Here is a 12,355-nt window from a genome sequence, read left to right as displayed (position 1 = left end):
ATGGCCGTTGAGCCTGTGCGTCCAGAGCCTGTGCTCCGCAACGGGAGAGGCCACAACAGTGAGAAGCCCGCGTACCACAAAAAAAAAAAAAAAAAAAAAGATTTGAGGCAAATAAAACACTATATATAAAACTAGGGCCCGGGCTTCCCTGGTGGTGCAGTGGTTAAGAATCCGCCTGCCAGTGCAGGGGACACGGGTTTGAGCCCTGGTCTGGGAAGATCCCACATGCCACAGAGCAACTAAGCCCATGCGCCACAACTACTGAGCCTGTGCTCTAGAGCCCGCGAGCCACAACTCCTGAGCCTGTGAGCCACAACTCCTAAAGCCTGGGTGCCTAGAGCGCATGCCCTGCAACAAGAGAAGCCACTGCAATGAGAAGCCCGCGCACCGCAACGAAGAGTAGCCCCCACTTGCCACAACTAGAGGAAAGCCCGTGCGCAGCAACGAAGACCCAACGCAGCCAAAAATAAATAAATAAAATAAATAAATTTAAAAACAAAAACAAACAAAAAAACCCCCTAGGGCCTGTGTAAGCTCTCCACGTCCCTTCCTACCCGAGCTTCTCCAAAGTTGTTCTGTCAAGAAGTCAGCATCTGGGACTTCCCTGGTGGCGCAGTGGTTAAGAATCCGCCTGCCAATGCAGGGGACACAGGTTCGAGCCCTGGTCCGGGAAGATCCCACATGCCACGGAGCAACTGAGCCCGTGCACCACAACTACTGAGCTCGCGTGCCACAATTACTGAAGCCCGCGCGCCTAGAGCCCGTGCTCCGCAACAAGACAAGCCACTGCAATGAGAAGCCTGCGCAACAAAGAGTAGCCCCTGCTCTCCGCAACTAGAGAAAGCCCACGTGCAGCCATGAAGACACAACACAGTCAAAAAAATAAATTAATTAAAAAAAAAAAAGAATTCAGCATCCATTACTCCTAAGTATGTTTTTATATGTCATATATTTTATTTAAAACAAATGAACTTGAAATACATGTGAATACTTTCAGATAAAAGTTCTTTTTAATTTTTTTTTTTGTCATTTTGAAGAGTAAAAGACAGGTTTAATGGGAGCCCATTAGGTGTGGGCAGAATAAATCAGGTAAGTATCTTCCTGCCAACTCAGATTCATGAAGACAGAGATACCATCAAGACTTATGAATCCTAGGACTTCCCTGGTGGTCCAGTGGTTAAGAATCTGTGCTTCCACTGCTGAGGGGATGAGTTCAATCCCTGCTCAGGGAACTAAGATCCCGCATGCTGCATGGTGCGGCCAAAAAAAAAAAAAAGACTTATGAATCCTTAGCAAGTCCTTATTAGTGACCAGCGGTGCAACAATGAACAGAACCCCAAATGAGATGGATGTCCACACTGGACATGCAGAGTAACTCTACCACGCAGGATGGGAAACTGAAGAGGTAGCCCAGGGGACCTTCTCAGTTCTTCAAGCTAAAAGCCATGATTTTGGAGGAAAAAATCCTTTGGGAAGTAAAGAGATGGTTTTGAAGAGGGTAAACAACAAGAACAGCTCCTGGTGAGGGTAGAGGAATCAGACTGAGGAGCAGGCAGAAGAAAATCTTGTAGGAGATGCTGATATGAAGGATTTAATCATATATGAGACAAGCTTAAGATCTGATGGAAGCCTGCCAATGTCACTGCTTAAAATAAAACAAAGCAACAAAGAAGGCGCCTAGATTTATTCCCAGATGATGAGAAAGGACTAACTGCTGAGGTGGCAGTGAACAAATGAACTGGGGAATGAGAACTGGGCATTTACTGAGTGTTGACTACAAGCAAGGTGGTGAGGGAATCATCTTGGATTTTCCAACAGGAGAGAAGACAATGAATGACAGGTCGTAGGACACAAAACTCAAGTCTTTAAGAAAGCAGATTTCTGAAAATCCAGAGAAAAAGTAGCCAATTTCAAAGCCTCAGATTAGGATGATCAAAAAATTTGGAAGACACTAAATACAGTAACTCAGAGTATGAGAGGTGATCCCAAGAAAAGAGAAAGCAACAAAGCTTAGGTGAGCACAACTCACCAAAGAACACATATGGGAGACAGATAAAGGGTAAATTACCAGTATAAGAGAAGAAATGTAAGAAATGCACGAGTCTGAAAGACTACATCAGGCTCTATGATAACATGGAAAATGCTGATGACAGACTGTCAAGTGGAAAGGAAGAAAGCAGTAGGACTACAAAGCGAAAAGCAAAAATAAAGTCCATACCCAGAAAAGATTAGAAGGAAATGCACAAAATGTTGACAATGACTGCATTTGGGTGGTGCACTGTGGGCAACTTTTCTTCTTACTTTACTTTCCTAATTTTCTTTGGTGGACACGAATTGTTTGTCTAACATCTAATGAAGAAAAGGTTACAGTCCAGAGCAAATAGGCTCATCAAAAATGCCAATGGTGGGGGCTTCCCTGGTGGCGCAGTGGTTGAGAGTCCACCTGCCGATGCAGGGGATACGGGTTTGTGCCCCGGTCCGGGAAGATCCCACATGCCGCGGAGCGGCTGGGCCCGTGAGCCATGGCCACTGAGCCTGCACGTCCGGAGCCTGTGCTCCGCAACGGGAGAGGCCACACCAGTGAGAGGTCCTCGTACCGCAAAAAAAAAAAAAAAATGCCAATGGGGGACTTCCCTGGTGGTCCAGTGGTTAGGACTCGGCGCTTTCACTGCCATGGCCCCGGGTTAAATCCCAGGTCAGGGAACTAAGATCCTACAAGCCAAGCGGCACGGTGAGGTGGGGGGTGCGGGGGGGAATGGTGGTTTTTTTTCCAAGTGTTTCGAGCAACGTTGCTTTGGGGAAAAGGGCAGAACTGTTGATCTATTTTGCTGTACTACTAAAGGGCAGTAGAATAGCTATCATTAAGTAAGAACTAAAACCCAAGATAGGTGACAAGAAGGGCTTTAGAAATAGTTTTAATAGATTTAAGTCTTCTAATCTAGAATTACGCCCCACTGTACTAACCAAAACACAAAGCAGTGATTTCAGAATTAGGCAGTAATCTCTAAAAAGTTGCAGGGGAGGAACGAGGTACCTTAAAGCCTTGAGAAGGACTAATTCTGTACTGATTTTCAGAAAAGAGGAAAAGAGAAATTCCCAAACAATGCAAAAGATTGTCATTCTCTGAAATTTTTAAAAAATAGCTTATCAGACAGAATCTCTGATCCCTTAAGAAACTTAAGTCTTTCCCATAGGAAATGACATGAGTTCACTAAGAAGCAAGCCAGCTAACCTCTTTTCTTTTTTGATTGGATTAGCAGGCCAAGAAATTCAAAGAATACCACAGACATGTTCTATCTCAAGTTTATTAAGGCGCGTAATCTAGTTCCGCATGACAATAAAATGATAGGTGGGCCTGATAACAGAATAAGACTATAATTGATGCATCTGTGTGTCATGGCATGATACGGGATTATCCTGTCTGACATTTACCAACAGCTGGATAAAGATGCAGAAGCCATGCATAACAAAGTGAGGAGTGCAGCTAAAATGTTGAAAGGCAGAGTCAAGATGAAAATTAACTCCGTAAGCTGAAATGGAGTCTTGAAATCAAGATATAATTTAATAGGGATAAATAAAAAGGCAACTTTTTAAAATGTCTCAAATACAAGATGAGAAAGACTGTTTTGATAGGCGCAACTCCTGAGGGAAACAACTGGTGCTTTGGTTGACTAGAAGATGACTACTATGAAATGGCTGGGACAGAAACCGTGGTCAGAGTCCTGCCATGCACTGCACGAATCCAACCAAATCTGGAATCTGTACCTCATCTGATGAAGGACGTTTAGAAACTGGGAAGGGTCTATAGGAGGGAGACCAGAAAGTCATGCCACATAAGAAAGTTTAGGGAATGGGCTGTCCATTCCTTCAGCTGAAGAGTTACTGTGTGAATGAGGAAAGGACTTAATGTTGTTCTAAGAGTTACACAGTAACTAATAGACAGAAATTACTAGAAAGCAATTTTTGTTCAACATGAAGAAGTATCCAAAAACAAGACCGTGGGGACTTCCCTGGAGGTCCAGTGGTTAAGACTACGCGTGCTTCCATTGCAGGGGGCACAGATCCGATCCCTGGTTGGGGAACTAAAATCTCACATGCCACAGGGTGCGGCCAAAAAAAAAAAGAAAGAAAGAAAGATAAATAAATAAACAGTGTGCATGCCTTAATTAAAACAAAAACAAAAAAACTGACTGCTTCATAAATAGTTCTCATGCCACCACTAGGAAATGTTCAGGCAGAGGCCAAAGGACCACGGGGAACTTTGCCGAAAGGCCTGCAGCACTGGGCAGGAGGAGGGATCCAGATGACCTCTAAGGTCCTTTCCAACCATGAGAGCTTTGATCTTGGAGATAAAGAGAAGCTGCCTGACACTGTCACTCAAAAGTAGCGAGTTACTCTTGATGAGGACTGGTCTAGTGCAGCGCATCCCAAACCACATCCCTGAAGCTGGCAGAGAGATTAGGAACACAGGCTTCAGTCAGACCAGCCTTCGAATCCCAGCCTTGCTACTTACTACCTGTGGGACCTTGAGCAAGTTTCTCAACCTCTCAGCACCTTACTTTCCTCACCAGTAAAACAGAAATGATAAATACGTTCCCTGCAACAGGGTTGTTGGAAGATAAGCTAACCACATAGCAGAGTGATTGGCACATAGTAAGCATTTATCAAATGGTGTATTTTATTACTGTTGATATTAATAAGAAGAAATAACTTGACACCTACTGTGGCTGCAGGAATCAAGATGCTTATTCCAATGTCCCCATTCTCCCAAGAGGCTGGACCACTTAGATGACTGTTTGGAAGATGGAGAATGCCAGATAATAATAATAACTAACATTTACTATATGCCAGACACCACTCTAAGAATCATAACATTTTGTCAGAGCCTCCCAACCACCCTATAAGAACTAACGTTAACCTGCCTTTCCAGATGAGGAAACTGAGGTTCTTAGAGGCTAAACAACTTACCTAAGGTCAAAGAGCTAGAAAGTGACAAGTCAGGATTTGAATACAGGCAGTCAGACTTCAGAAACCACGCTCTTAACCACAACACCAGTGGTTCTCAATCCTGACTGCACATTAGAATTACCTGAGGAGATATAAAAATAATAACTATCTTTGAGATCTATCCAAACCCATTCCCCCACTCTAATTTAAATTGATCTGGGAAAGGCAGCAGGGTTCTCTGGAGTTCAAGAACACACTCCAAAACCATGCTGCTTCCTGGATCAAAAAACAGGTTGTAATGAGCAACTGACATTCCAGGCAGATCTATTGTTTTTAAGAGAATCTTTAAAACCATGAGATCGGGATTACTTTTCAAAAAAACATTTTTTTTTAAATTAAAATTTAACCCCGAAAGTGATCATTTTCAGGAAGGTATCCTATTCCCATTTTACAACAAGGAAAGTGAGACCTAAAAAGGTTCACTAACTCGCCCGCATTCACTAAGGAACTGAGACGATCCCAGGAGGGCTCAGCACTCTGAAGAGCCCCAACACAGGTGGGAAGAGAGGCTGAAGTGAGTAATTAGGGATGCTTCACAGAGGCAGTGACATCTGAACCAGAAAAAGCGTGGGACAGGGAGGGGCAAATCAACAGAGTGACCGGCATGAGCAAGGTCAGAAGCAAGATGTCACAAGGACTGCTTACGGGACTAGAAGGAAACAGGGGGGCTTTCAAGGTGGAGCTGTAAGAAAGGCCTCCGACATCTGCCTGGGTCTAGACCGTGCAGGCACATGAATGCCTATGCCTTCACAGGACTTTTCCTGAAACAGAAAAATCCACTCAAGCAGATGCCTGGACGCCTGGCCTGCAAGGGAAGCAAGGTCGTATTTCCAAACTGAACTCATTATGCAGAAAAAAGGAGTAAAACAGCTCCAGAGTTGAGCTCTGCATCCGAGCCACTCTGCCCACTGGCGTGGAAGGAGGTTTGGGTCTCTGGGATCATATCATATATTGTAAGGCAACAGAGCAAAGCAGTTAAGAGCAAGGCTTTAGAGTCAGGGTTTATCTGGTTTATCAGGTTCTAACCCTGACTCTACTTTTACTAGCTATGTAAACCTGGGCATTTATTTAACTTCTTTGGGCCTGTTTCCTTTGTAAAATAGGGATAAAAATACATTCCTCATGGGGTTGTTGTGAGAAATGAGTACGAAACAAATATGTAACCCGCTAATTAACACAGTGCCTGGTAAGAGAGCAAGTTCCCAACAAATAGTCGCTATTCTTTCATTCATTCAACATGTTTTTATCAAACAAGCAAGCCTAGAGAAACTCACACAGCAGAGCATAGACCTTTAACATGCATTCAGAAGGCTGCCTATTAAGCCCTTCACAAATCCCAAATTTGCAAATACAACAGAGGGCGGTCATTTGCATTTATGGAATAATAAATATGACTGTGAACTCACTAAAAGGGTAATAATAATTTTCCCCTCTATTTATAAATTGCTTTCGAAAACTGGGGTAGATTACTAGATGTGATAATTCAGGGTGAATTTCAGGAAGCATGATACTTACCCTAACAAAACACAAAAATAAAATAAAATCACAAGCCTGTATCAACTGAAGTATTAATGGTATCCCCCCAACCAATCTGACTCCCCTAAAAGACAGTCTCACTGTGATACACTCCCACTATATTTAAAGGCAAAGAAAAGTTAACACTTCTATGTTAAAAGCAGAAAATGAGTAAGAGTCCATAAAAGCACAGTTCTAATCTCAGCTCTGCCTCCAACTAGGTGACGTTCTCTGGGGCTTCTCAGAGAAGACAATCTCCTTCTTCCCAGCTCTGACATCTGAGAGACAGCTAATGCAGCTCAACTTTAACAGGTCACCTCAGAAATGGGGAATTCACCAGTTCCTTCCTTAGGCAGTATCTGGATGAGGACTGGACACGAAAGGCAAGGCCAGAAGCATAAGGCCCTGGCAGGGAGAAGTCATTCTCTGGGAAAATGTGGAAAAATTCCCCCCGAACACCCTGTACCTTTCTTCATCATGTCTCGGTCCAAGGCTACATTTCTTTGGGCAAGATTTACTTCTGAGCGAAAATGGAAGCGCTTAGCTCGCTGTTCTTTCTTTTCAATTGCTTCCTAGAAGGTATAGAAAAAGCCAAAGAAGTGAAACATGGAAGAGGAAAGTTAAATCACAAACACAAAATGATGCATCAGTGACAAGTAACTTAGAAGAAATAAGCAACATTGTGCCTTTAATAATTTTTGCAAAGAACTAGATATTCACAGTCAATGACTGGGAGGGTATACACTAATAGTGCTATAATTTGTAATAATCTCTACAATGATTCATTGCCTATCACTGTTATCTGGGACACAGCAGGAATTCAATGAATATTTGTTGATTCAGTGAGTAATGAATAATGGTTTGACATTTATTATTAGGAATCATGTAAACAAATTGTAACTAAACAATCTTAACATTCCAATTTTTCAGGTGCAGAAACTGAGGCACAAAGAAAGTTAAAAGGTTTGCTAGAGGCACTTCAGCTAATAAGGGGCAGATCTTCTGATCTCAGTACTATTTCTAGAAGCCCCACCACCACCCCCATTTCACAAAGTCTGTGTGCATGGTAATCACACCTATCACACATTATGTCTGCCTGAGCAGTCCACTCCCTAAAGCTTTTTCTGCATTTGAAAATAACATTGAAGCAAAGAAACTCTCTCCTCTATTCTAAACTTGTGCCCACGGAATTGCCAGTTTTCATCTATAAGTGACAAGAAGCATTGATGCTCTCTAAAAAACAAAACAATCAGTTTCCTAAATTTTTTTTCCAGGAGGTAAAATAAATCCAGGTCCAACTATGGGTTTCTGATAGCTTTTAGGAAGCTTCACTAATTGTATATTGACTTTGCCACGCTAATTGAAGGTCTGACTATAGAAAGCTTGTGGGGATTGGTAAAGCAGCAACAATTCTGTTATTTCCCAATAGTTATGCTAATTTTCTTCACTTAAGTTTTCCCAGTGGAAACAACTAATCTACCTTCCTTTAATAAGACTGAAGTACCAATTCTTGGCTACCACCCTTTCCCCCATATATTTGTTTCATATAATGGCAAATGGTGTGGGCTTAAGAAGAGTACTGTATACTTCTTTTTCAATTACAAAAAGAAAACACCTTCACTTTATTCTATTTTCTTGTCAAAAAAGATGATCAGTTATTTCTTTTGTCCTTTAAGCAATCAGAGATTGAGACCCAGATAAAACACAAAAAAGTTAGCATGACATACTTATTTTTATTTTTGCTTTCACACATCCAATATAGTAACACAGTATTATTTATTCAGAATTGTAACTTAAACTCTGTTTGAAACTTAATTGCACACATTAAAATCAGAAACAATGTTTAAGCTGAATATCATCAACAATTAAAGCAACAAATAAGTATCAACTGTTTATTGTAAAGAAAATAATATGTTTCGTTCTGTGAAGAGTTACAGTGAAGCTGGTAATCTAGTAACAGCAGTCACTAGATAAAAGGCAATACTCCCAGGTACTGGGAATAATTCAGTCCACTTGGCCTTCAAAGTCTAGCCACACACACACATTCAGGAAATCGTATTTTTCTCGGCCTCAACCAGTGAGGAATAAAGACATTTACTAAGGGCTTACTATGTGCAAGGCACTTTCACGTTTTGCTTCATTTAAAGTGGAAACAGTTTACACATTTTTAAAGAATGGACAGCATAAAAAAAGCACTCCAGTGCAGAACTTTTTCTTGAACATGGTTAATTACAGGCATCTAGGTACAGTGATTATATCTTCTCATGGATTCAACAACACACAAATGCTGTCTGAATGTTCTCAGGATGCATGAAGGCATCACGGTATAACACAAAATTTAAACCTAAAAAAAAGTTTCAATCCAACAACAAAAGAAAAAAGGAGGTAAAGAATAATTGCTGTTCTCCTAGAGATCTGTTCATTAAGTTCACCTGCTTCTCAAAATGAATAAATTAATCATGGTCTGTCTTACCTTGGAGGTGACATCGATTCCAGTGATGAAGCTGCCAGCCTTGTTTTCATATCTTCTGCTTGTGTCCTAACAAGAAGGGGATGGGTGAGAATTGCTAACGAGCAACCGACGACAAGCACATGATAAACAACAGCCTGACAACCCATTCCTTCTGGACAGTCGTTCTTTTCAGCAATCCTTCCCCCGCCCTGACAACCTCATATTATGGGGAAGCCTGTCCCAGTGACTCCATGTAGCAATCAACTACTATACCAAGAAGGCTTTTCTAGGCCTATCCACAACCTAAAGTAATTCCATCTACTGAAGGTATCCGTGTAAATGAAAATCTAAAGGCGTTCATGAAAAATATCCAAGATGATGCACAGTCACTTATCTCCCCAACCCAGACTGGACAAATTCATTGTGCCAGGCCACCAGATGGAACACAAGTCTTCACCAAAATGCAGAAAGTCAGGACTCACCTCGACCTTCTGGGGAAAACACAGCACAGTGCAATGAAAATAGGATGGGATTTGGAAGCCTGGGGACTCAAATCACATCTCTGACGTTCACTGATTACATGACACTGTACAATTCCTTTGGCCTCTCTGGGCCTAGGTTTCCTCTGTGGTATCCGCCTACCTTTCTGACCTCTTTTAACTGCTCTCCCACTTGTGCTACAGAACTTTACCTTTCTCCAACAAAACAATCTCGTGCCCATCTCAGAGCCTCTGCACTTACTGTTGCCCCTGCTGGGAACGCTCTCTTCCACATCTTCACATGGATGGCTCCTTTTTGTCACTTAGGGTTCAGCTTAAATTTCACCATCTCAGAGGACTTTCCTGACCATCCTATGCCATTCTGCTTCCTGCTCTGCACACCCTCCCTGCCCTCTGCACACTTCCATCCCATTAACATGCTTTATTCTCTCCACAGCACTCACCACTACCGTAAATTATTAGTTTACTTGTGTCCCCCCAACTGGAACATAAACTCCAGGACACAGTCTGGTCTTGATCTTGGTCAAGTGCCTAGGGCTGTGGCTGGCACTAAGTGGGGGACGCAATAAGTACATGTTGAACTGAAGGAATGAAGGGATGATAACACCTACTTCACAACCACAGTGATATTTTAAATGATATAATGTAGTAAATGGTAAAATGCCACTATGTTAGTTGTTGTTGCCAGAGTCACTGTAATTTACTGTCTTTAGTGCTCTTACCTTTTTTTAAAAAATCTTTTTCCATAATCTTAATTTAAAAGCAAGACTAGCAGACATGTGCTAAAAAGTAGTCCATGTTAGGTGAGAAATTAAGTACATGAGAGAAGCCATGCAGGCCTGAGACCAGCCCTAAGAACCGGACACAAGACCACCAAACCAAAAGCAAAAACACCTCTCAGCATCCCCATTGTGATAAAAGAGGGACCAAGGACCACTGCTGGTTCACTGATGTTTTGTTTTCATTAAGGGCTGAGATCCTGGAGCCACGGTGTAACAGCGGAGCCGCGCGGGGACAAGATGACCCTCAAGTCACAACAGAAACACAGAGTTTCTGCAGCTGACAAGCCCAGCTCTCCCAAGGGAAACCGCGAGTGCTATGTTTAACAGACACCAGCTCCACCGGAGTAGGACCCACAAAGAGACCGGGATGCCCGCGCCACTCGACAGTTCCTTCTGGGCCGCTCCTGGTTCTGTTCCCGCCCGGGGCTCGCCCTTTATCTCAAGCCCCCAGATAAGCCCAACCCCTCCTCATTCACACTCTTGCACAGACTGACTCCGAGGAGCAGCGAAGGGGGTGTCCTCAACTACCCCCCAGCTCTTCCCCAACTCCTCCAGCCCTCTCAACACCCATTTCCGGGCGCCCCAGCGTCCTTTCTCTTGCTGCCCGTTTCTGCTCAAGCCTGGCGCCCCCGGCCCCCGGGCGCTCGCCCCCCTCATCCCTTCCCCAGACTTCCCCCAGCCCCGGCCACCTCCCCTTCCGGCCCCCACCGGCGCGGGACACTCGCTCAGCGACCTCCTCCTCGCCCTCGCCCCCGCCCCCCGCCCGTACCGGGATCAGTTCCTTTAGCGAGCGCCGAACCGGCACGACCTCCAGCTCGCCCTCCTCCACCTCCATGGGCTCCGGCTCGCCGCGGTCCAAACCTGACTCTGCTTCAGGCGACGGGGGCCCCAAGGCCGGCCCCGCCGGGACCTCCGCCTTCACCGACACTCGCAGGCCCCGTACGGCCGCCATCGCCGCCCGCCGGCCGCACCACTGAGAGCTCGCCCCGCACACCGCGGGCTAGAGCGCCACTGCCACAGGCCACAGAGCAGCCGCTACCTAGAGCGTCGCCTGCTGCGGCTAGAAGGCTCTCTTCAGCGCCTACGCCCTCTGGTGGTGGGAGGAACCCTGGACGGCTGGAGCGGGATCTGGTGAAGAGGAGGCGGGACCGAGTGGGAACGGAGGCAGGGCCTGCTGGAGGGCCGCCCCCCTGCGGGGCCTGGAGCAGTTCGCTACAGTCTGGGCTTAGAAAATAGCTACACCTTGAGCAGTAAACTTGTAATCAAAGCTAATTTTACTGAATTATCATTACCTGCCAGTGACTGTTCCAAGTGCTTGAATCCTTACAACAACCCGATGAAGTTTCTACTTTTACTATCCCCATTTCACATTTGAGGAAACTGAGGCATTGAAATTTACCCAAGGTGACAGGCTATTTAAAGGACAAAATCCGGATGTGAGCCTTGGCAACCAGAATGAGCCTTGGTCTGTCACTTCTGGGCAAGTCTGTAGGTTTACAATGCACTTGCCTCGACAACCTTTGTCTCAAGTTTCCCAATAGTTGGCCCATTTTACATACCGCAAAATTGAGACTCCAAGAGGGTACTGAGCTTGAACGCTAATTTCGTGTCTCCCAAGGGCTCAGTCTACTGGAGACTTCTGAGCATGGTTTCTTGCGGACATTTCTAACAGGAACCTGGTTGGGAGAGAGGGAGTGTCCTCTAGGCTTCCAGAGGGCGCCACTGGTCAGTTTTTGCTTTGAGTCCTGATTTTGCACCTTCCTCCCCGTGTTACCTTGGGCTAGTTCTGACCCCTTTCTGGTCCTGTCTTCCCATCTGAGGAGGGTGGAGGTGGGATCCTAGGGTCTCCAAGGCCTTACCAGCTCTGACAATGGAGAAGCAAATAATTATAAACCAAGGGAGAACATGATCAATATCAGACACACCTGGGTCTCAAGCTGGCTGGCTCCGCCCCTTACACCACATGTGACCTTGGGCAAGCTACTTAACCCTTTGGAATTTCAATTTCTTCATCAGTAAAATGGGTCATTACCCACCCTGGGAGGTTGTGAGGCTTAAATGAGATAATTATATGTAGATACAGGATCAAACAGAAGGGG

The 12,355-nt window shown here is 44.5% G+C and overlaps 1 protein-coding gene across 2 annotated transcripts in view; it reads right to left on the bottom strand.

Moving 5' to 3' along the window:
• Positions 1-11,253, bottom strand: part of NCBP3 (nuclear cap binding subunit 3) — a 31,857-nt gene extending 20,604 nt beyond the window's left edge. The window contains exons 1-3 of one of the 2 annotated variants that reach the window (XM_067717400.1): positions 11,026-11,253; positions 8,996-9,061; positions 6,989-7,094 (exon numbers count right to left, since the gene is read on the bottom strand). In XM_067717400.1, coding sequence (XP_067573501.1) covers positions 6,989-7,094; positions 8,996-9,061; positions 11,026-11,208 — 355 coding nt within the window. In that variant the 5' untranslated portion in view covers positions 11,209-11,253. The remainder of the gene's footprint in view (positions 1-6,988; positions 7,095-8,995; positions 9,062-11,025) is intronic. The other variant, XM_067717401.1, reaches the window with a different exon arrangement.
• Positions 11,254-12,355: the final 1,102 nt, after the last annotated feature.

Source organism: Pseudorca crassidens, chromosome 19 (assembly GCF_039906515.1).
Source record: "Pseudorca crassidens isolate mPseCra1 chromosome 19, mPseCra1.hap1, whole genome shotgun sequence".
Taxonomy (NCBI): Eukaryota; Metazoa; Chordata; class Mammalia; order Artiodactyla; family Delphinidae; genus Pseudorca; species Pseudorca crassidens.
The sequence above is the reverse complement of the archived record's forward strand: the minus strand, read 5'-3'. Positions and strand labels throughout refer to the sequence as shown.